We start from the raw sequence: 24,439 nt of genomic DNA, 5'->3' as shown, positions 1-24,439 counted from the left end.
ACCAGAGGCTATAGCTTGAGGGTCACCACTTTGCATCAGTCAGAGCTGACCAGGCGACTCCCCCAAACTTACCGCCAGCCACAGGGATATTGGAAGGATTTACATCAATCTGCTTGGCCATGTTATGAACGCACCTTCCTTGGCCATCAAGTCCTGGAGTGTGACTCAAACCTGGAGCTTCTGGCTCACAAGAGGAGACGCTACCCACTGCGCCACAAGGCAATCTCCTGCATGTGGGCAGCTGGATTTTAATGCGACACGTGAATAGCAAAATTGATTTGCCCTTGAGAAGTGTTCCTGTACCTGCCTCTATTTTCCAAGGCTGTCCCTTACCAGGAAATGGGCATGCACCAAAAGTGTTAATACTGCAACACCCAAACTGGGCGCAGAGAAGACATAAAATGCAGTCTGCCTGTCCAGAACCTAGGTGTCGGGTAGGGGAGAAATGGGAAGAGAGGTGGAGAGGCAAAATCTTCCGAAGATCAATGGATAGAATATTGTGCACATCATGTAATTATGAATTATGATACAACACCACAAGTTGAACTTCCTGTTTTCTTTGTTAAAAGTCAATAAATGATACATTAGCTCAGCTTGTAGAAGCTGAAAATTCAGAATTATTTCTCTAATTTCTATTTAAAAGAATAATGTTTTTTGCACACTCTACGAGTTGAGTTTTATGGTCCTGTTGTGGAGGAGGGGAATGACTGTAAAATGGGGCAAGCCATTCAAAGGTCCATTGACTTTGGCGGGACTGGGCGATCCTGCTATGGGATGGACCGTGAAATTCCACCCTTCATATTGTCCTGTTCCCAAATCATACTCTACCAGTCAAGCAGTTTCAGTGTAAAACGCTCCCTCATTTATCTCTTGATCACATATTTTGTAAAATGCCCCAATCTGCAAGGAGATATAATTATTAACAGCAATGTGCCTCACTCCAAAGGTCATCCAACACTTCAGGTCAGTGGAGGCCCTGATTCACACTCCGCTCATATCAATTATGATATCATTCAGTTGGTACTTCTCATTCACTCAATGGCATTGGCATCCCTTTTGTTCCTAGTTGCCAAATATAAGCTTTCAATGAATGAATGTATTGGCTCAGCCCTGGTGTTAATGATCGCTTTAAACCAATTGGATATTTTTATACTAGAAGGACCACTTAGCGCTGACCTAAGCATCAAATCAAAACATGGCAGCATGGTAGCACAGTGGTTAGCACAAATTGCTTCACAGCTCCAGGGTCCCAGGTTTGATTCCCAGCTTGGGTCACTGACTGTGAGGAGTCTGCACGTTCTCCCCGTGTCCGCGTGGGTTTCCTCCGGGTGCTCCGGTTTCCTCCCACAGACCAAAGATGTGCAGGTAAGGTGGATTGGCCATGCTAAATTGCCTTTAGTGTCCAAAAAGGTTGGGTGGGGTTACTGGGTTACAAGGATAGGGTGGAGGTGTGGGCTTAAGGAGGGTGCTATTTCCAAGAGCCAGTGCAGACTTGATGGGCCAAATGGCCTCCTTCTGCACTGTAAATTCTATGATAGCTATGATGGCAAAAGGCATTGCCAGCTTATTTGAACCTGCAAAGACCTCCTTATCAACATCTAGGCACTGAAGAAGTGCCAAATTTAGGGACGCTGTCTCAGAGGCTATTCAAGCAACAACCTCACATAGTTGGGCTCACGGAATCGTAGCTACCATCCGATGTCTTAGAGTTCTCTATTACCATCCAAGGGTATATTCTGGCTCACTCGCAGAACAGACCAATCATGGTTGGAAGCACAGGGTGGAATTCTCCGAGAAGATTTCTAAGTGTGGTAGTGAGCGGAAATTGCCACGAGCTTCCTGGTGCTCGGTCCAGCGAGGCCGGCAATGCTCTTCAACGTTAATTGGTCCACTAAACGAGGCATCACGGTCTTCTCTCTGCAAATGAAGGCTCCCCAACTGATTCGCCTGGACCGTATTCACCAGCCCCCCGCTAACAAGGTCGAGCAGCACTAAAGCTGCACTTGCTCAGCCAACCCCAGCCAGTTCGCAACAATGGCGCTCAGGTGACCAGACCCAAGATTCGGGGACGCTGACCTGGGGAGGCTGCCAGACGCTGTGGAGGCCAGGGGTATGTCTTGTTCCCCCGAGGTTCCAGAAGGGATAGCCATAGGGTAGCCAGTGCTGCCTGGGATGAGGTGGTGGCGGCTGTGAGCGACAGGAATGTGGCCCGGAGGACTGGCCTCCAGTGCAGGAAGAAGGTCAATGACCTGTACCGTGCAGTATGAGTTAGTAGATACCAAACCACCCCACCTCTCCCCCCCGAGACCTCTTCCCTCCCCTACAGGAGCGTCTTCCCTCCTTCACACATCTCTCCCACCACTGTGAACCACGCGTGTGGCTAATAATGCCCTCTCTGTGTCTCCTCAGGAAAAGCTCTCCCACAACCATTGCGAGAGGGCACAGACTGGTGGTGGCATGCTGGACATAAGAACCCTCGCCACCTTCCAGGAGCGTGCCCTGGAGATGACCGCTATGGCCGAGGACAGAGCCGTCACCAACACGGAGGCTGGCAAACGCCGCAGAGGTGAGGAACCACTGGGCTCCACCTGGAGGACCTGTCAAACATGAGTTGTTATTGCCTTACTGACCCATCCATCCCGCTGACCACATGTCCATTCTCCCGCAGTTCATCCAGCCGACGGCGCCAGCCCATCCCAGGCGGCATCCTGTTCAACCTCCCAGGAGACCACCTCGGAGGAGAGCTCCGAGGATGCCAGCGTAATCGCCGCAGCACAGCTGTCGTCCCTAGCCTTCACCAGCGCAGATACAGGTACCTATTTGGCAAATGTTAGTGGTCAGGCTTCTGGGGCACAATCTGGTGAGCACCACACTGCTACTGATGTACATCAGGTGGAGGCAGGAACCCCCAGGTGAGACAGAAGTCGGATCTGCTGGATCCCAGGATCCAGCTGGGTCCCAGACTGATGCTGAGCCTCTGGAACAGGGTTACTCGGAGCTGATGGAGACATTAGGGAGGGGCTGGAACATTCAGAGGGAGTTGTCAGCGACACTCAAGTAGGTCCATAGCCGCTTGGAGGGTACGGGCGCAGGAGATGTCGCCGGCAATGCGTGGCACCAAGGCCAACACTGCTAGGATGGTGACCGCAGCGGAGCGCCTGGTACACATGGGTTGGCACCATTAATGAAGGTGTCCAACCACAAACAGGTGCCCACTTATGTGTTAAACATGGTATTGCTAACCGTACGGAGTTGCTGTTTTTGAGCTAGTGGACAATATCCTACCAGTTTTTCCTTTTTTCTTTTCTTCTGTATATATATATTTTAATCTGTGTACATAACTGCAAATATACTATGTTCAAAAACCCAATAAAAAACATTTATTTTAAAAAATGGCTGAGGATCTCAACAGAATGTCAGCCTCGCTGGTGGATGTCACCCAGTATCAGACTGACCTGGATGAGGGACATGTCCTGCTCTCAGATGGGCATGCCCGAGATGCTGCGGAGCTTGTCGCAATCGCAGATGGTTATTGCCGAGGCACAGTAGAGCATGTCACAGTCACCGAGGAGCATCGCTGAAGGTATCAACATGATGGTGTAGCCCATGGGGAACCGCCAGTGCTTGAACCTGCTACCCCTCCGTTCCAAGGTGAACCCAGGACAACGAGCGGGAGGAGGAGGTGCTGGGTGCCAACCTGAACCTGTCCCATGGAGTGGCGACAGTGGCCACCAGCTCCCCCAGGCTGCACCCCTCTGATGAGGCCATGTCTCGCAGCCAGCACATGGGACAGGGCAGCATGGCTGTGCATATTTTGCTGACAAGTGAGCCGGGGCCCTCTGGCCTCAGAGCCCCCAGAGGACGCCCGCCAGGGGCATCGAAAGCCATGGGACGACGTAAGCAGCTGACTGCCTCCACCTTAGATATGCATCCTGGGGACACACCTAGATGTAGTGGTAGAGTGAGGAAGGCAAAGCACATTGAGGATCACTGAGGGCACTGGGACAGGAGGGACGGAGGGGATGGGGAGGTCGGTAGGAGGTGAGGGGCTGGAGGTGGGGGAGTGCGCAGCACCATGGGGACGGTGGGAAATTGTCAAACACAATAAACACCTTTGTGCAGAACTAGTATAATGCCTCTGTCACTTTCTTCTGTAATGCGGGCTGACCTCTGAACCCTTGGCCCATTTCTCCAGGCAGCACCCCCTCCCCATGGCACTCACCGACCCTCCGGCTGTGGGCATGTCCCCGGAGCTGTGTCCCATCCCTTGGGTGTTCGGATGTTGGCTGCTGCATGCATGGTGTTGCCTCCCACAGTGTTCAGGTACAGTGTCCAGGCATCAAGGTGTGATAGGGATGCTAGGCAATGATTCCCTCATCCGACATGGCCCGCCCACCCATGGGGATCCACTTGGCTTGTGTGAAGTGCTCACTTAACCACGATCGCCAATTCCCTACTCGCGATAACCTTCATCCGCACGGCCAGAGGCTTCAGCGATTGGTGGGGGTTATGGGTGGTTGGTGGGGCAGATGGGCAGAGACAAGTGTTGCCCCCGGAACAGGTAAAAATGATCCAGGGGTCGGCTTGTTGAGCCGCAAGTGGCTGCCCCCCTGGTTGACCCCCAGCACCTCCTCCCCCAACCTCCCATAGCGGCCTACCCCAGTCGAGGATCCCCCACCCCCATCGAGCACAGGGGCAGCAAGCCCAGTACCCCCGGGCTCTTTTCCTTTGAGTAAAGATGGCTACTAACCTCCTCAGCTCCCCACAGAAGCCCTTCCGTCATGTTTTTCAAAAGAAATGCTAATCGGCGTCAGCATGACCACTTGCTCGGGAGGCAGCGGAATGATGTTGCATGTGGGGTGGCTCTCGTTAATTGTATGGAATTGGGGCTTATGTGGTGATAATTGGTTTCTCGAGACCGTGAGATCCCGATATAGGCAAGGGGAGCGGGCTGGTTGCATCGCAAACTGGCACCTGGCATGGTTCTTGTTTTACCACCATTGATTTCACCAGTGGAGTTCTGAAGGATATAGTTATCAGACCAGGCTTACTGCCAGAATAACATACCTGACCTTTTCTTTTCTAATTTACATATCACAACTGCATCTGTCTATGAGGACAATGGTAGTAGTGGCAACTGCATGTTGATACCAAGGGAAAAGAAAATCAGATACTGCGTGAAGCAGGTTGCTGATTGGCTATGAGCCCCCTTGCAGTATTGGTGCAGACCAATTTTATGCCTGTAGCATCCTATCAGAAACAGCGATGGAAGCAGAGTCTACAATCATTTTAAAAGGAAAGTGGATAATGCTTTCGGAATATCTAAAAAGGTCTACAGGCAGCAGCCAAGGGAATTGGGTTCTATCTCTTTCGAAGAGTCAGCATAGGTGTAACGTTCTGCTTTCTAAACTGTACATGTCTTTGATTCTATGGAACCCCATCCCAAAAGAAAACACCTCGTGCGGAATTATCCATTCCTCCCGGGGTGCTTCGCAGCAGCGAATGCAGCCCGCCATTGGTTGGCAGCAGATTCCTCTGATCCCGCCTCTGTAAACAGGGTTTCCTGTTGTATGCAACTCCCCGCTTCCTGGCAGTGGTTCGCCATCGGCAGCATCAGAAGATCTCCCCGGCGAGAACAGCCCAAATATTCTGGCCCTCATATTCTCCCCCAACTATTGACCCAATTCTCCCTCAGGCAGTTGCAAGGAGGATGTTTCCCCTAGTTGATGGGTTGTTATAACCCGCATAAGACCTATGGGGTTGGACCATTCAGTCTCCCACGAGTTTCGCTAAGGGGGCGGGGAGCCCTAAATAATCCTTGGTTCAGTTCTGCATAAAGACGGCCAGGTACCGACAGAGCAGGCCCAGCTGGGATCTGGCATATATTGTAAATAAACCAAGTTTTCTTTTGCTAACTCAGATCGGACTCATTTATGGCCTACACAATGGGTGGTCTAAGAACCAGAGGACACAGTGTCAGAATATACGGTACGTTATTTAGGACTGAGAAGTGGAGGGATTTCTTCAGTCAGAGGGTGGTAAATCTTTGGCATTCTCTACCCAGAGGGCCTTGGAAGCTTAGTCATTGAGTATATTCAAAACAGTGGTGGATAGATTTCTAGACGCTAATGGCAATCAAGAAAGGCAGGGATAGTTCAGATGGGACCGAACCTGGGTCCTCAGTGCCGTGAAGCAGAAGAGCTAGCCACTGCCCCACCGTGCTGCCCATCTGTGGAAACAGAGTTAACTTTTCGAGTCCAATATGACTCTTTGTCAGATCTCTGACATTCCCATCTGCCACAAATCTTCCCTTTTATTTGCCATGAAACATGGGGATTGGCAGTCTGGAAACTTCATCGCCTTTTGGTTTGGCCCATCCTTAAACAAAGGGATGTGTGAATTCTACGGATGACTGTGAGGTACCCTCAACCACATCCATATTTTATTAGGTATTCATCATAGACCTGATACTGTCTGTGGCCCAAATACCAACGTTACCTGATAAGTGGCAGCCATCTTAAGAGCTTGCTTGTGTCCAATTTTTAAAAGTATTGTCTGAAATTTTACAAGTTGACATACCAGTACTGGGCATGACAATAGTACCTTTTATGACCAAAGGATGCCCCAAAATGCCTCTTTTGCACATGCTCTTCTTTGGCTTACCCTTTACTCTACATTCCACCCTCCAGAGTCATTGGCCGGGGTACTCCGAATACCCGGCGGGGAGGCGCGAATCCCGCCCTGCCGCCCCGACTGCCCTATTCTCCGGCGCCGCTTCTCGTGTGGCGGCGGGATTCCCGCCTCGCCGGTCAGGGGTCGTTGACAACGGCCCCCCAACGATTCTCTGGGCCCCGATGGGCCGAGTGGCCATCCAGTTTTGGCCAGTCCCGCCGGCGTGAATTACTCACCTCACGCAGGGACCTGGCAGGTGGGTATGCGGGAGCAGTCCTCAGAGGGGCTCAGGGGGGATCTGACTCCGGGAGGGGGGGCCCACAGTGTCCTGGCCCACGATCGGGGCCCACCAATCTGCGGGCGGGCTTGTTCCGTGGGGGGACTTCTTTTCTCCGCACCGGGCCCCTGTAAGGTTCTGCCATATTGCCCAGGGGCCGGCGCAGAGAAGAGAACCCCCGCGCATGCGCAGAACTACGCCGGCCGGTCCGTGCATGCGCGAGATCACGACGGTGTATTTCCACGCATGCGCAAATTCGCGCAGTCCCATCGGCGCCGGCTGGAGTGGCGCCAACCCGTCCGGCGTCCACCTAGCCCCCGAAAGTTCAGAGAATTCCTTAATTTTGGGGGCTGTTGACGCCGGAGTAGTTTTGCGCCGGTTTTCCCGCCGGCGTGGGGACTTAGTCCCCAGAAGGGAGAATCCCGGCCATGACACCTGCACTATTTTACACACATTTCCCTACACCAAGTCTCTTCCTTAAAGGGACTATCTCTCTGGTGGTTTCACCTGTCTCCCTGAATGGTTGTAGAGCTCGTTCTCGGGTAACCGTTGCTCTGCGGTCAATTCAAAACGACTGTCATTTCTGGTTTACTTTGTTTGTGACGTAGTAGGTGAGGCACTCTCTTCTGTTGAGGGAACTCTGTCCAGGCTGTTGATGGCATTCTGTCCATCGAGATTAGGGCAGATCTGTTTCACTGAACCATATCTATCTTGTGACCTGACCAGGTACCATCTTGTTTGCAGTGGTTTTTCAGTTACCACATGTGCATGGTTCTGGTCTCTAGTCCATAGCTCTCTCCTCTTCCCAAAATTGGAAGGTGTTGAGCTCTACATCACTGGTTGATCGTATGAGCCTGACTCGCTCGGCAGGCTTCTTCCTTCCCCCAATCCCAGTGAAAGCTTTGGGGCGAGGGAAGTTGAGTTTTAAGTCCATGATGCATTAGTTCACATGGGGAAACTCATTACATAATGGTGTTGAATGAGCACTCAAAGTCTTCATTGTACTTCAAGAGGTCTTTGATGATACATATTCCTCGCTTAGCTTCTCCGATGGCCTTGGGGTTTTTTATGGAACTTGTGGCTTGCACTGATCCATACAACTTTACAAAGGATTGAAAGCAGTCATCAGTGAACTGTGGTCCATTAATAGAGATGATTACATCTGGATTGCCATCTGTGCAAAATATTTTCTTCATGGAATTAATAATGACTTCAGAGGTGAAACCATGTGTCATTTGCACCTCCATCCAGAGGGAGTAGTAGTCGACAACTCGAAGATATTCCCATCATATTGAAACAGGTCCAATGGCAAGGCCACTGATGGGAAGGCCTTGATGGAAAGGAGGAGGGCAGCAGTGGCTCCTGTCTGTGAATGAAGCAGTTGACACTGCTGCAGATCATCTGTTCAATAGAGTGTGAAATTCCTGGTCACCATACAAACTGCTGTGCTCTGGTTTGACACTTGGTTATGTCAAGATGTCTCTGGAAGACACCAAGATGGAGAGCTGATGGTACCATCACTGATATATCGTACAGCAGGAGGCTGTCTACGACATTGAAGAGGTGCCGCTGACCTGCCTCTGGAAAAGGGTTTCCTGGGGATGCTGTGGCCATCCGTCCAGACAGCATGTGCAAGTCTGGATGCACTCTTCATCTTTTTTTGGCCGGACAAAATTTGCACAACTTCTGGCCTCCTGTTGGCAGGAATCTGATGGTCAGGGCTGTAAAAGCTGTCACTTCTGCAAATAAGGTTTTGTCTTTATATAATGGTAAGTGGCGGATATTCTGAACAGTGTATTGGTCGTTGTCCAACATTTACTTGCTACTTACTCCGTAGTCATAATGAATGGGTCTAAGCTGGAATCGCTGAATCCTGGATGGCACCTTTGTGCTTTCCTTTGTGTTTAACAGTGTTACTGATGGCTTGTGATCAATGTCTATCTTAAAATGGAGACCCAGTACATAATCAGAGCATTTCTCACATGCCCAAGTGGCTGCGGGTGCTTCCTTCATGATAATGCTATAGCTCTGTTTAGTCACAGTTAATGATCTGGATGTCGAGTAAACCTGCTTTCTTTTGCCATCACTTTGGACCTGGAGTAGTACTTCACCTGGTGCAGGTGTATCAGCTGCCACAATCATGAGAAATTCTGTGTCATAGCAGGCTAGGACTTCTGAGGATGTTGACATCCTTTTAATTTGTTTGAGCGACTTCCGCTGACGCTCAGTCCAGCACCACGCTCAGTCCCATCATAAAGATGTCTGAGGGGTTCATTTGTCAGGGCTAAGTGAGGCAGAAATTTGCCTCGTTGGTTGACCATGCCCGTAAACCGTTGGAGCTCTGTTACATTTTCAGGTGCCAGGAATTACTTCATTGCTTTTGTGTTCTGTGTGGCAATCCCAGTTGCTTGGATAATGCGCCCTAAGAACCTTATTGATGGCCTAGAAAACCACATTTGTCATTGAGCATCAAGCCAGCCTCTTGCAATGCTCGTAAGTGTTCCGATTCATGTTTCTGCATCATTGACCCAGGGACAATCACCTGCAGTGTATTGGGCATTGGCCTTTGGGATATTTCATGGCTGATGTGATGTCGACTGACAGACAGCTAAAACAGTGCCATCCAAAGGCATAATAATAGTTAAAAGTTTTGATTTTCTGTCCATTGGCAGATGCCAAAACCCACTGTTTGACATCAAGTTTTGAAGATAGTGCTTTTTGCAAGTTTGGCCAAGTACTCATCCACCAATGCCATGGGTGTATTTCTTTTATCTGCCTTGCTGAGGTGTGTTAGATCAATGCAGTTATGACTAGAACCATTAGACTTAGGGACTGGTAGCATACCAGAGCTGGTTTAGTGATGGGTGAAATGACACCTTGATGCAGCATCACCTCAATCTCCCTCCTGATCCTTTTCAAATGTGGATGTGGGATCTTCCTCGATGTGAATAGACAAAAGGGCTCAGCATCTGTTTTGAGGGTTTTACCCAAACGTCTAAACAGTGTGGGGGAATCTCTCCAAGATTAATTTTCTTCTGTCTGCCACCAATATTTGGAAGTATGTTGGAGCTGTGCAGGCTTTTCTGCTCAACATAAGTGTGCTTGGTTCTTGATGACGTAGAATATTTCAGAAATTATTCTATCTTCGTACTATAGTGTGGTCGCTGGCTGGCCTTGAACATTTGACTTGGTTCCCGCGGCTCTTAGAGTTGTATATTGGATGGCTGTAGTGTTGCTCTATTCAGCCATGAAACTCGGTCGGGTAACACTGAGACACCAGCTCCTGTCTGAATTCAGTCAGATGCCCATTTACTTCAATATCAGTGTTCCAAAACTGTTTTTGATCTTCCTTTATTTCTCTGAGCAAGATGCATTCCTGGTTTTCAAAGTCTGGAGTTTCTTGAATGGAGGTTCTTTTAACAGGGTTTATGCTGGATAAACTCCTGTGTATTTTATCAAGCACGTTAGTTCTTTGAACAGATTTCTCCTTCTGTCTTCTAAACACGGATTTCCGGGAATGACGGATCACGTTTAAATGCCTAACATGCCCCGCCCATGGTATTGAGCAATTCAGAACAAGACACATTCCCGCCTGTGGACCTTCTTCCCTCCACAACGGAGACATTGGAATGTGGCGGCTGCTGTCCTTTCAGGGTGTTTCCATGGTCTCTACCTTGCTGTACTTTCAGTCTTACAGCCCACAAATTGAACAACTTCATTGGGCTGTTTTGGACAATTTCCCTCACATCTTGAAATAAAGATGTATTCTGCCTCTGTTCTTCGGCCTGTCTGGCGAGCTGTATAGCTTTGCTTAAGTTTAACACTTCCTAAAATTGGAAGGAGTCAGGAAGATTATTCAAACTCTGATAAGATCATCTTTTCATGTTCCATGTTCACAATTTGTGGCTCGGCCAGCACAGACACAATGGGCCGAAGGGCTTCTTTTTGTGCTGTAAAACTCGTATGACTCTAATTCATTGATGAATGGGTCAATAGCTTCACCGTTTTTGACTGTATTGATTGCACATTGCCTCCCAATAACAATATTTTTATGGCTCTGATGTCATCCTCATAGGAGGCTGTCTATTTGTTCACCCTCTGTCTGGTGATCACCTCGTCTGCTATGCTCACGACAGCATATAACAGAGTGCTAACTTGATCTTTGTTCTCTTCAGTTGCGAGGCCCCAGGTGTTGCGCTATTGGGTCAAATGTTTTTGCCAATTTTGCCATTGAAAGGCCTGTTTGGGGCCCTCGATATTTTGTAAAGATTCTGGCAAAGTAGTAGCCATTGCTCACCCCGAATCCGAGGTTGCATTTTCCCATGCGGCTTGTCTTACTACTTACTGGGCTGCAGTCGTTATTTTGTGGTCTCCGGTGTGGCCGTTGGGTTGGCCTTGGAAGTTCTTCACCCACTGAGGCTCACTGTTGCTGGGCCACACGAGAGGCTTTCCCCCCATTTTTTACCATTCTGCTGTGGATGTAGTCACAGCTGCCACTTTATGTTAACATGGGTTTGTCTCGGGATTCGCTGGCCTCTTATTCTGGAAGAACCCTTGCTGGAGGCAATGGCAATGCTATAAGACATTTATTTACAGGCCAACTATTTACAAAGTTTAACTATTTACAAAGTTTAAATATGACTAACATGGGCGGCACCATGGCACAGTGGTTAGTACTGCTGCCGACAGGCTGAGGACCCGGGTTCGATCCCGGCCCTGGATCATTGTCTGTGTGGAGTTTGCACATTCTCCCCATGTCTACGTGGGTTTACCTCCCACAACCAATAGATGTGCAGGTTAGGTGGATTGGCCACGCTAAATTGCTCCTTAATTGGAAAAAAATAATTGGGTATTCTAAATTTAAATAAATAAATAAAAAATAAATATCATAGAATTTACAGTGCAGAATATGACTAACATATCAGGAGAACTGCCCTTTGAGGTACTGTTCAGATGTCCTCTCTCAGTGGGTGAGGACATGCCCAGTATGCTCTAATTAGGGTTAACCCTTTACTCTACACACACCATTTACTCTACACACACCAATGGAACTGTATCTTTCACTGTCACTGGGTCAAAACACTGGAACTCCCTCCCTAACAGCATTCTGGGTGCAGTTACACCATATGGACTGCAAGAAGGCAGCTCACCTTCTCAAGGGCAATTAGAGATGGACAACACATGCTGGCCTTGACAGCTATGTCCACATCCCAAGAATGAGAAAACATACCTAGGGATAGTATTAGAGGAATCAGAGATGTTCACTGTTGGGTTTGCTTTGGCGAGTATGGCTATACCAGGATGTTGTTTGATTGGTCTGTGGGACAGCTCTCCCAATTTTGGCACAATTCCCTAGATGTTGGTGGTTGATGCTAGGCTGTCCATTTGATTTTATTCTTATTCAGCTTTTCTGTAGTGCATTAATACAACTTACCCAGCTATTTCAGAGGGCAGTAAGAAATCAACTACATTGCAGTGGATCTAGAGTCACACGTAGGTCAGACGGGGTAAGGACATTCGTGAACCAGATGGGTTTTATGACCTTCTGGCAGTTTCATGAGCATCATTATTGTGACTAACTTTTTAGTCCAGATTTATTAATTAAATTTAAATTCCCCATTCGCCATGGTGGTCTTTGAACTCATGTTTCCAAAATCATTAGCCAAAACCTCTGAAACAAAATCAGAAAATACTGGACAATCTCAGCAGGTCTGACAGTATCCTTGGAGAGTGAAGCGAGCTAACGTTTCCAGTCTGGATGACTCTTTGTCAAAGCAAACAAAATGGACAACCCAGTCCTAATCTCTGGATTATTTGTCCGGTCACATGAATATTATGCTACCCTCGCCATTAGGGAAAGGATCTGTCATGGTCTCAGTAAGTGGTGGAACAAGCTCAAGGTGTTGAATGGCCTCCTTCTGTTCCTATGTTAAATCTCTGGAGAAAAGGTTTGAAAGAGGGATATAAGAGCTAACATGGGATATAATAGTCCCTTGTCACTTGGGCTGACCAGATGGACTACACAGGAATTCTCGGTCCAGTATGTTCCTGCGGAACCACTTTGATCTCTATTTTCATCAGTGATTGACACAACAGTCTGCTTGATTTTATCTTGCAATACACATCCTGCCGAGGGAAAACCATAATTCCACTTAGCTTCTCGGAAGCTGGCTTGTTGATGAGTCACACATAGCATTATTGGTGTTAGCACTTTATATCTTCAATTTCATTCCGTCAGACCACAAAATAGCGCAAGGAAAATTAACTCGGCAAAGATAGGAAGATATAGGAATACAGAGAAAACATTCGATACGTCAAGGGATATTTATTTTTAGAGGTTGTTATATGGCTGCTCTACGGTACCCAAAGTCAACCGCAAGGAATTCTTATTAATTGAATTGAGGAACTGAGTGACCTTGGGGTGCTTGGCCATAGATCCCTGAAGGCAGCAGGACAGGTTAATAAGGGTAGTTAAAAAGGCACACAGGACACTTGCCTTTATCAGCTGTAGCATTGATTATAAGAGCAGGGAGGTTATTTTGGAATTGTACAGGACTTTGGTTAAGCCTCAGCCGCAGTTCTGGTCGCCACACTATAGGAAGAATGTGATTGCACTAGAGAGGGTGCAGAGGAGATTCACCAGGATGATGCCTTGGATGGAGCATTTGAGCTATGAAGAGAGACTGGCTAAGCTCGGGTTGTTTTCTTTGGAGCAGAGATGGTCGAGAGGGAACCTGATTGAGATGTATAAGGTTATGAGGGACATGGACAGGGTGGATAGCAAGCAGCTATTCCCCTTAGTTGAAGGATCAATAACAAGGGGGCATAATTTTAAGGTGAAAAGGAGCAGGAGGTTTAATAGGGATTTGAGGAAAATTTATATCACCCAGAGGGTGGTGGGGATCTGGAATGGACTGCCTGGGAGGGTATTTGAGGCACAAAACCTCACAATCTTTAAAAAGTACTTGGATGAGCACTTAAAATGTCGTAATATTCAAGGCTATGGGCCAAGTGCTGCGAAGTGGGATTAGTGTAGATTAGAGTAAGCTTTTTCTGTTGGTGAATGTTTGATAGGCCGAAGGGCCATTTCTGTACTGTCTGATTCTATGGATATATACATAGTCCAAAACTAGTTTGAATGATCCAACTGATCAAAGCAAATTGAAGATCAGGAAGAGTGAAAGACTTACCACCAGGTTACCAATCACCATGACCAACATGAAAACCATGAGGCACATGGGCTGTCCCACTACCTCCATGCAATCCCACATTGTCTCAATCCATTCTCCACACAGGATGCGGAACACAATCAGAAACGAGTGGAAGAAGTCATTCATGTGCCAGCGTGGGAGACTGCAGTTTTCGGAAATCTTACAAACACACTGCTTGTACATCTTGCCAAAGAGCTGCATTCCAACCACAGCGAAGATGAAGACGATAATGCCTAGGACCAGCGTCAGATTCCCGAGTGCACCCACCGAGTTACCAATGATCTTAATCAGCATGCTCAGAGTTGGCCAAGATTTTGCAAGTTTGAAAACTCTCAGCTGGAAATGGGAGAGAAGAGCAGATATAGTCCGATTTTGTACTCTTGTTATAGCAATAACAGATTTACCGAGAGCGATTAATAGTGCATTTAAAATGAACCGTAAGAACCAAGCTAAAAAAAACCTTTGTTGATTTGTCAGTGGAATTGTTTGTGTAATTCCTGCAATTCAACATGAAACAAATTAATTCTTAATTTAGGCATTTTTTACTTGCTCTAATTTCATTGAAAATTGTTTTCAGACTGGCTAACTAATATACATTGAGGCCCAAATAGTAGACAAAGAAGAGAGACATCTCCTCCCTGGACTCACATTCAAATCTCTGGCCAGCCATTGCATCTGTGTCTGATGTGTCCAGCAATGATACAGAAGTCTTGGGCCTACAATGCCCCCCCCCCCCATACTGGCTGAGGTTATTCATGAAGGCCCCTGCCTTTTCAACCTTGCCTCTCGCCTGAGGTGTGGTGATCCTCAGGTTAAATCACCACCAGTCAGCTCTCCCCTCAAAGGGGAAGGCAGCCTCTGGTCATCTGGGGCTATGGCGACTTAAATATTTTACAATCCTTGCCACTTGTAGCCAAGTGTGTTGAGGGCTCACCATAGTTAACGTAAATAAATAGGGCTCCTGATAGTAACATAATCACAGTTTTCAGGCAAGAACTTCAGTCCATCTAGCTTACATCACCAAGAAATTCTCTCTCAGCCTTTTGGCTTAGATCAAACGTGAGATCAGCTGTAATCCTATTTTTTTTCCATAGAATTTACAGTGCAGAAGGAGGCCATTCGGCCCATCGAGTCTGCACCGGCTCTTGGAAAGAGCACCCTTCCCAACCACACACCTCAACCCTATCCCCCATAACCCAGTTACCCCACCCAACACTAAGGGCAGTTTTGGACACTAAGGGCAATTTAGCATGGCCAGTCCACCTAACCTGCACATCTTTGGACTGTGGGAGGAAACCGGAGCACCCGGAGGAAACCCACGCACACACGGGGAGAATGTGCAGACTCCACACAGACAGTGACCCAAGCCAGGAATCGAACCTGGGACCATGGAGCTGTGAAGCAATTGTACTAACCACTATGCTACCGTGCTGCCCATTCTTGTCAGCTTGGACCTAACGTGTCTCTTTTGTGAGGATCATGAACTAATTCAATTTGAATTTGAATTGGTTTTTGGAGCAAGTAAGGAGATGGATTTTGAGCTTGCCCTGTCCAGTATGTGCATTGGTTTTGCAATTCTGAGAAAGGAATAGAAAAAATGTTTTTAAATTGTCTTGCTGAATTATAAATAAGATGCTGAGAGGGCCAGAGCAGTGGCCAAGAGGCTGAGGGCCAGTTTTAATTGGGTGCTGAGGAGACTGTCATTCCAATTCAAAACTTAACTCGAGCACTCTTATCCTTTGTCTTGCCCATCAGGCCTGGCATTGGATTCCTTTTCAGGCATCACCTTGGAGAACATGGCCCATATACCACCCTCACCATGTAGGTGTCTCACACTTAGCAAATGGCTTATATCTTTTCTAGCTGCCAGCACCTGACAGCATTGCCCTGGTGCTCTCAATGCATGGTCCATGCAACACCGGCAAATGATGAAAACAGGCTGACCAGTGGCACTGTTCTGCACAAATAGTTGACATCCTCAGGTTGATTCGGCACTTTTGAGCTTTGCATCTCAGGAATACTAATCCGAGTATCAGGCCCAGAAGTAGACACTCTCACTCCATCATCCACCAGTACGATTCAGGTTTAAGTTTAATTTTCAAATGTACTGCCCTAATTATTGGGCTGTGCTCCTGCAATATGAAACTCCGCACCAGGAGGGGCAGCCGGGTGGCACAGTGGTTAGCACTGATGCCTCACAGTGACAGGGAACTGGGTTCAATTACGGCCTTGGGTGATTGTGTGGAATTTGCACGTTTTCCCCATTTCTGTGTGGGTTTCCTCCGGGTGCTCCGGTTTCCTCCCAGAGTCCAAAGATGTGCAGGTTAGGTGGATTGGCCATGCTAAATTGTCCCTTAATGTACAAAGATGTCTAGATTAGGTGGAGTTATGGGGATAGGGCAGAGGCCTAGGTAGGGTGCTCTTTCAGAGGGTCAGTGCAGATTTGATGAGCCGAAATGATGGGAGCATGTATGCTCGTGGGGTAATTTAGACACGTTGCAGAAGGAACAAGTCAGACTGCATTTTCATAAACGATAACAAGTGGAGTTTTCTGGTGATCTTTCAGAAAATTGGACTCTATCTATTGTTTGAGGCGGTTACATTTTACACATGGCAGAACATCTGATACAAAACATCTGGTACAAACCAATCTGAATGAGCGGAGCACTGACAATCCTTGCACGTTGGCTAGGCCTAGCTCCACCAAGCTGAGGGTCACTATGATGCTGTCAAATATGTTCCAACCCACTTGAAAGTAGTAAAAGGGATCCAGAGCAATCAGTTTGAACACCATTTCAGCAGTGAAAATCCCCGTGAATACCTGTCAGGAAGAAAAGAGTACTTCAGTCTATTACATACATACGGACATACGAATTAGGAGCAGGATTAGGAAATAAGAAAAATTAAATGGGTCGGCAAGAGCTATCAACTGTCAGACTGTTTTACGAAAAGAGGGGCGAGTTCACAAAAACTTTTGGGTATTGTTAATGAAGGGTGTTTGTTTCTGGGATTGTTTTTTTTTCTTTCTCGTCGAAACAACAAAAAAAAAGGGGGGGAAATCATGTGTGTGTTTTTGAGTTTCTTGAAGTTTTGTTTTCACCTAATTATTTTTTTTCTCCAAGGAAGGGAAGACTGTTAAGTAATGGGTAAAGAGACATTGCAATTAGTTGTCTCATTTATGTTAAGTATCCATTAATTGACACTGATATGTAAAGGGGCTTCAGGTGGCCTCTGGCAGGTGATGTATAGTGAGAGTTTTGTGCAAAGGCTGTTGGAATGAAATAAATGGGTGTTTGTGAAAAAGGAGCAGAACTTTAGACTCTTCATATCACAGCAACTAAAACGTCTAACAATTGGTAGCACAGGATGGTTGCTGTGTAAATGTGAAGGGTTGAAAGATACAACTTTTCCAGATCAAACCAAGGAGTGAGTGAGAAAAGAAAAAAAAAAAAAGGGATATATGGCTGAACAGAGGTTAAAGATGGCTGGATATGACTATTCTCCCTTATTTTCTGAAAGGGAATCGTATGACCGCTGGAGAAGTGCAGTAGTTATGTGGACTAAGGTAACTGCTTTGGGAAAGAGAAAACAAGGTATGGCATTGGCTCTTTCTCTACCATATTGCAGTAAAATCCGAAACAAAGTGCTTTCTGAGCTGGAATTGGAAGAGTTAGACTCAGAAGAAGGTCTGGAGACTTTATTACATTATATGGATAAGATTTATAAGAAAGATGATTGTTAAGTGCGTATGAAGCATGGTCGGATTTTGATAAGTTCCGGAAAATGGAGGATATCTCCATGGAAGACTATATAATGGAATTTGGCAGACTATATAAAAGGCTACAGAAATACAACCTGGAATTTCCACAGTCTGGGTTGGCCTTTAAATTACTTGACTGTGCTAGAGTGAGCAACATGGATAGGCTCCTGGTTTTGACAGGAGTTCAGTTTACTGATAAGGATACCTTATTCAAACAGATGACAAAAACTTTACAAAAGTTTCTGGGGAAACATTCGATTCCGATGGCTCTGATGACCCAAATATGTCAGCCTGCAATAAGGCAGAATATGGAAGATACACTGCTAACAGGATGGCGAAATCGTATGGCTACGAACAGGGCTCAAGACTATAGAAGGAGACCGAGACAAGGAAATTATGAATACAGAAACCCAGTTAGAACCTACATTAGAAAGATGAACCCCAGAAATGCACGTGCTATGATAAATCGGTGTTTTTGATATACCATTATGCTTTCAACTGTCCAACTCGTTATGATAGTGTTTGAAGCGACACATGACACGGAAGAGTCAGAAGAGGAAAAAGATAGTGACCAGAAAGAAGGCATTGTCCTATTGACAAACAATTTTACGTCGGTAATGAGGGTGTTGGTTGCAGAATCCTTCAACTGCGCTGTATTGGACAGTGGCTGCGCATCTACTGTGTGTGGAATTGACTGGTTAAAATGTTACCTGGACTCTTTGAATGCTGAAAATCGTAACAAGGTTAAGGAATTTGATAGTTCCACAAGTTTAAGGTTTGGCGATGATAATACTCTGAAGTTGCTGAAAAGAGTGGTGATTCCTTGCAGTATTGCCGGAGTGAATCATTTCATTAGCACGGATGTTGTATCAAATGAGATACCTTTGCTTCTGAGTCCAATATATTTAAATGCACCGGAAGCCTGACTCCCAACCCTGAATTCTTTCCTCAAACCAGAGATTACAATAGCTTCAAAATCACTAGTCCCACCCCACAAAAAATCATCGACATGCATCATAAAAATGCCAGAAAGATTTCCTTTATAGTGCCAGTAAAACATTGCACGATCTGCTTTCAACTGGCAACAGCCTAACTATAACAAAACTTACATTACCGAAAAATACCAGACTCCAGATGCATAATTTAATCCATATACACATTTGTTCAACTTCCAGACTACCCCTTCTGTGTTAGCTGCTTCTTTAGGAGGACAGAGAAAAATGTCTCTCTGGAGCTGACGCCTCTGCAAAAAGGCAGCTTTTATATCCATAGATTTGCATTCCCATGCCTTTGTGGCTAATAGAGCCAAGAAGACCTTTCCTGCTGTAGGTGAATCTACCCTTAAATCCAGATCTTCTAAGTTTTCTTCAAATCCCCTTGCCACGAGCCTGGCCTTTGCCTTATAAGTTCCACCCTGAAGAACCTGTTCCGTGCAAATCCATCTGTGGGATAGAGCTCTTTGCTCCCTATCCGGTACTTCCGTGTATACCCCAAATTCACTCCAACTATGCAATTCTTGCTGTTTAGCTTCTTTGATAACTTTTTCATCTAATTTATTTGAAGCCACCAAAATCTCACGTGCATGTGGGCTTCTACTCCTATTAGTATTCGTAGTCTTACTCATGTTCCGAGATCTTGATAAGCAAAGTCCCCTCTCCCGCCTGGTATCTCGTTCTGTACTGCTATTGCTTGATCTTTCCCTTCTGCTGTGGGATGTCCTTTCAATAGTTCTCCACCTTTTCCTGCGGACTTGTTCACTATCCGATTTACTATCTGAACTGGCACTGCGTTTCTGTTCCCTCCATTTTTGAACTTCGTTTTCCCAATCCATTGTCTTGACTCCTTCCCCTGAATGCTGTACATTCAACCAATGTTTATACTTTCCAGTGGCCTTCCCTGCTCTACTAATAACAGTTGCATCCTTCCATTTGCTAGACCCTTCAGGCGAGTATGTCACTTTTGTACCAACTTTTGGCAGTTGCCCTTTCGGAAAAATAGCCTGTTCTAATTCATCAGAAGTGTTGTGTTCCTCCACAGAAACCCTGTCTATATCAGTTAATTGGTCCTCATAGTTCTGTAACACATGCGTACCAAATGACTCTGGTTCCTCGTCATGTCTGTCTGCTCTGTCTAAATTTGAAAATTTGTAATCCCATTATCTTTGATGAATGTACCCTAACAGTTTGATTACCATGTTGCAAAATAATTGTTTTGCCATCTATGCCTATGAGCTTCCCTGGGCCTTTCCATTCATTAGAATTGTCTCTCTTATAGTACACCATGCTTCCTTGCTGAAAAACGGAATCTGATGGCCGTACATTATGTTGTAAAGCTCTGCGAATTCATTCAGAGACGTCTGTTTCCAAAAAAGCTTTTCTACTGCTATGTAATGCATTTAAACGTTCAGCAAAACCAGAGCTAATTGTAGTCCCCTCCCAAACTGGAGGATGGTCATCCAAAATGGACAGAATTTTAGGATTTCTACGAAACACTAATTGATAAGGACTCTAGGCCCCAACCATCTGCAATGAATTATTTGCATGTACTGCCCATGATAAAGCTGAATTTAGCCTGCAATTTGGTCGATCTGCCAAAAAGATCCGAAGCATGTCATCGATGACAGCATGATTTTTTTCACAGACACCATTACTAAATGGGCTTTCTGCAGCCGTATTCATAACTCTGATTTTCATGTTTTCACACATATCCCTAAACTCATCATTAGCAAATTCTGCCCCATTGTCCGTAAGGAATTTTGCCGGTGGACCCATTCCTGTCCCTATCCATTTTTCCACAATTTGATCCAGAATTACTCTCTTTTCTTTACTTCGTACAATCGTTGATTGACTAAATCTGGTTGCTAAATCTACAAAATGCAAAATAAATACATTATTTGCTTCATCCCAGATCTTAAGGTCCATGGCCACAATGTTGTTAAAATCCCTGGCCAAAGTTAGAGTTACTATCGGTCGTGCTGGTGCCCTTCTGTACTTCCTACAAACTTCACAGCGGTCACTAACCTGTTCTATCAGTTTAGTATAATCGTCATCCCTTACCCCTGCATCCTTTAATAATTTTTTCAGCCTCCGAGGAGACGGATGTGCAAATTGCCTATGCAATTTTAATACCACAAGCTTTTTATCAGCTAAAGTCCCATTTTCAACTGCCATTAACACATCCTTTCCCACTCTACTTGAAATATTATTTGTCAGTAATGGAATACAATAGTGTCCCGACTGTGTAAATTGTAAGTCAACTGTCTTTCCAAAAACTGTTGCCTTATCCTGTTCCATATCCAGTTTCATGTGTGCTTTCTTCATTGACAGTCTGCTCAGAAGCAAAGGTATCTCATTTGATACAACATCCGTGCTAATGAAATGATTCACTCCGGCAATACTGCAAGGAATCACCACTCTTTTCAGCGACTTCAGAGTATTATCATCGCCAAACCTGAAACTTGTGGAACTTTCAAATTCCTTAACCTTGTTACGATTTTCAGCATTCAAAGAGTCCAGGTAACATTTTAACCAGTGAATTCCACACACAGTAGATGCGCAGCCACTGTCCAATACAGCGCAGTTGAAGGATTCTGCAACCAACACCCTCATCATCGGCGTAAAACTGCTTGTCAATAGGACAATGCCTTCTTTCTGGTCACTATCTTTTTCCTCTTCTGACTCTTCCGTGTCATGTGTCGCTTCAAACACTCTATCATAACGAGTTGGACAGTTGAAAGCATAATGGTATATCAAAAACACCGATTTATCATAGCACGTGCATTTCTGGGGTTCATCTTTCTAATGTAGGTTCTAACTGGGTTTCTGTATTCATAATTTCCTTGTCTCGGCCTCCTTCTATAGTCTTGAGCCCTGTTCGTAGCCATACAATTTCGCCATCCTGTTAGTAGTGTATCTTCCATATTCTGCCTTATTGCAGGCTGACATATTTGGGTCATCAGAGCCATCGGAATCGAATGTTTCCCAGAAACTTTTGTAAAGTTTTTGTCATCTGTTTGAATAAGGTATCCTTATCAGTAAACTGAACTCCTGTCAAAACCAGGAGCCTATCCATGTTGCTCACTCTAGCACAGTCAAGTAATTTAAAGGCCAACCCAGACTGTGGAAATTCCAGGTTGTATTTCTGTAGCCTTTTATATAGTCTGCCAAATTCCATTATATAGTCTTCCATGGAGATATCCTCCATTTTCCGGAACTTATCAAAATCCGACCATGCTTCATACGCACTTAACAATCATCTTTCTTATAAATCTTATCCATTTAATGTAATAAAGTCTCCAGACCTTCTTCTGAGTCTAACTCTTCCAATTCCAGCTCAGAAAGCACTTTGTTTCGGATTTTACTGCAATATGGTAGAGAAAGAGCCAATGCCATACCTTGTTTTCTCTTTCCCAAAGCAGTTACCTTAGTCCACATAACTACTGCACTTCTCCAGCGGTCATACGATTCCCTTTCAGAAAATAAGGGAGGATAGTCATATCCAGCCATCTTTAACCTCTGTTCAGCCATATATCCCTTTTTTCTCTTCTTTTCTCACTCACTCCTTGGTTTGATCTGGAAAAGTTGTATCTTTCAACCCTTCACATTTACACAGCAACCATCCTGTGCTACCAATTGTTAGACATTTTAGTTGCTGTGATATGAAGAGTCTAAAGTTCTGTTCCTTTTTCACAAACACCCATTTATGTCATTCCAACAGCCTTTGCACAAAACTCTCACTATACATCACCTGCCAGAGGCCACCTGAAGCCCCTTTACATATCAGTGTCAATTAATGGATACTTAACATAAATGAGACAACTAATTGCAATGTCTCTTAACCCATTACTTAACAAAAGATGTTTGGTCCCTGACAAATTTAAGTGAGGCACATATTTCTTTTTAAAGGACACCATCGTTAAATTACTCAATTGGCACTTTTCCACGAAGAAGTCTTCAGCTGCTCCTCTGACAGTGGAATTATTCTTTTGGAGCACCACACCTCCAGGCTCTACATTATACCAAGCACTACCACCAGGAGCCACTTGTTCCTCCTTCCCGATTGCTACAGTTCTTCCATGCCCAACTCCCCCCTCCGACCCCCCCCAACTCCCCGCTGAGAACCTTGACATACAAGCGGCCCCTCTGACACCCCCCTCCACCTAGTCTCAGGGCCTGTGAATGATGCCCACATCTTGCTACTACTATCCTAATGAATCAAGCAGAACAACCTTCCCTAGTAGCTGTCCCTCGCCTCATAAGACACGGTTCCTGAACAGCACGGTAGCACAGTGGTTAGCACTGTTGCTTCACAGCGCCAGGGACTCGGGTTCGATTCCCGGCTTGGGTTACTGTCTGTGAGGAGCCTGTATGTTTTCCCTGTGTCTGCGTGGGTTCCTCCGGGCGCTCCGGTTTCCTCCCACAAGTCCCAAAAGACATGCTTGTTAGGTGAATTGGACATTCTGAATTCTCCCTCAGTGTACCCGAACAGGTGCCAGAGTGTGGCGATTAGGGGATTTTCACAGTAACTTTATTGCAGTGTTAATGTAAGCCTACTTGTGACACTAATAAAGATTAGATTATTTGTGTAGAAAAATGCAAAGTTATACAAATGATGAATGGGAAAAGGCTTCAGAATACATTAAAAAGTTAAACATTTCAGCACTTACATCCTTTCGATTTAACAATCAGAAAAATTGAACCAACAGCCAGCACACAATTCATAGGCCAAACGGCCTCCTTTTGCACCGTAATCTCGCTACGATGAAATGTTGAGGGGAACAGAGGTAGAAATACCTACCAGATTCCCAACATAGAGCATACTTTCAAAAGTTTCGGTCATGGGGTAGTGCTCCATCGCCATAAAGAGAGTGTTCAGCACAATGCAAATTGTGATTCCCAGATCCACAAAAGGGTCCATCACAATAATCTTCAGGATTCCTTTGAGCTTAATCCACAGCTCACAGCAATCCCAGATTAGAAATCTGTTGGAAAATTTGTACCACCAAGGGGGGCAACGTTGCTGTGCCTCTTCCAGCTCTGCAGAATATAAAGAACAAGAAATCATTTCAGTTATTTGCACAATGCTCCCCCACCCACCCAACGTCTTCCGGGAGCGACAACACAATAGTTACATTTTCATGCAGGTAGATCGCTATAAATTATGATTGCCCCAACAATCTCCATTTAATGCAGGGCTGTCGGTGCCAGAAACTATATGGAGCAATTCTGGACACAAAACTTAATGCTCTGGGGAGTAAACCGAAGCAGCCAGAGGAAACCCACACAGACACGGGGAGAACGTGCAGACTCTGCTCAGACAGTGACCCAAGGCGGGAATCAAACTCGGGACCCTGGAGCTGTGAAGCAACTGTGCTAACCACTGTGTTACCGTGCTGCCCTTACCACTGTGCTGCCATGCTGCCCTTAAAAGAGTAAAAGAGACAGCTATCTAGACAGCCATTTTTTGCCAGGCAGTATATTGACATGATCATGTGAGAAAGGTGAACTGGCTCCCTCTATT

At 45.9% G+C, this 24,439-nt stretch overlaps 1 protein-coding gene across 2 annotated transcripts in view; it reads right to left on the bottom strand.

Annotated features, from left to right (window-relative positions):
• Nucleotides 1–24,439, bottom strand: part of LOC140398395 (sodium channel protein type 4 subunit alpha-like) — a 352,602-nt gene that overhangs the window by 135,540 nt on the left and 192,623 nt on the right. For both annotated transcript variants that reach the window (XM_072487039.1, XM_072487038.1), the window contains 3 exons: nucleotides 23,717–23,955; nucleotides 16,808–16,981; nucleotides 14,140–14,496 (listed from right to left, as the gene is read on the bottom strand). In XM_072487039.1, the coding sequence (XP_072343140.1) occupies nucleotides 14,140–14,496; nucleotides 16,808–16,981; nucleotides 23,717–23,955 (770 nt within the window). The remainder of the gene's footprint in view (nucleotides 1–14,139; nucleotides 14,497–16,807; nucleotides 16,982–23,716; nucleotides 23,956–24,439) is intronic.

The sequence above is a fragment of the Scyliorhinus torazame genome, chromosome 21, assembly GCF_047496885.1.
Source record: "Scyliorhinus torazame isolate Kashiwa2021f chromosome 21, sScyTor2.1, whole genome shotgun sequence".
Lineage (NCBI taxonomy): Eukaryota > Metazoa > Chordata > Chondrichthyes > Carcharhiniformes > Scyliorhinidae > Scyliorhinus > Scyliorhinus torazame.
This window is presented reverse-complemented; position numbering and strand designations above follow the sequence as displayed.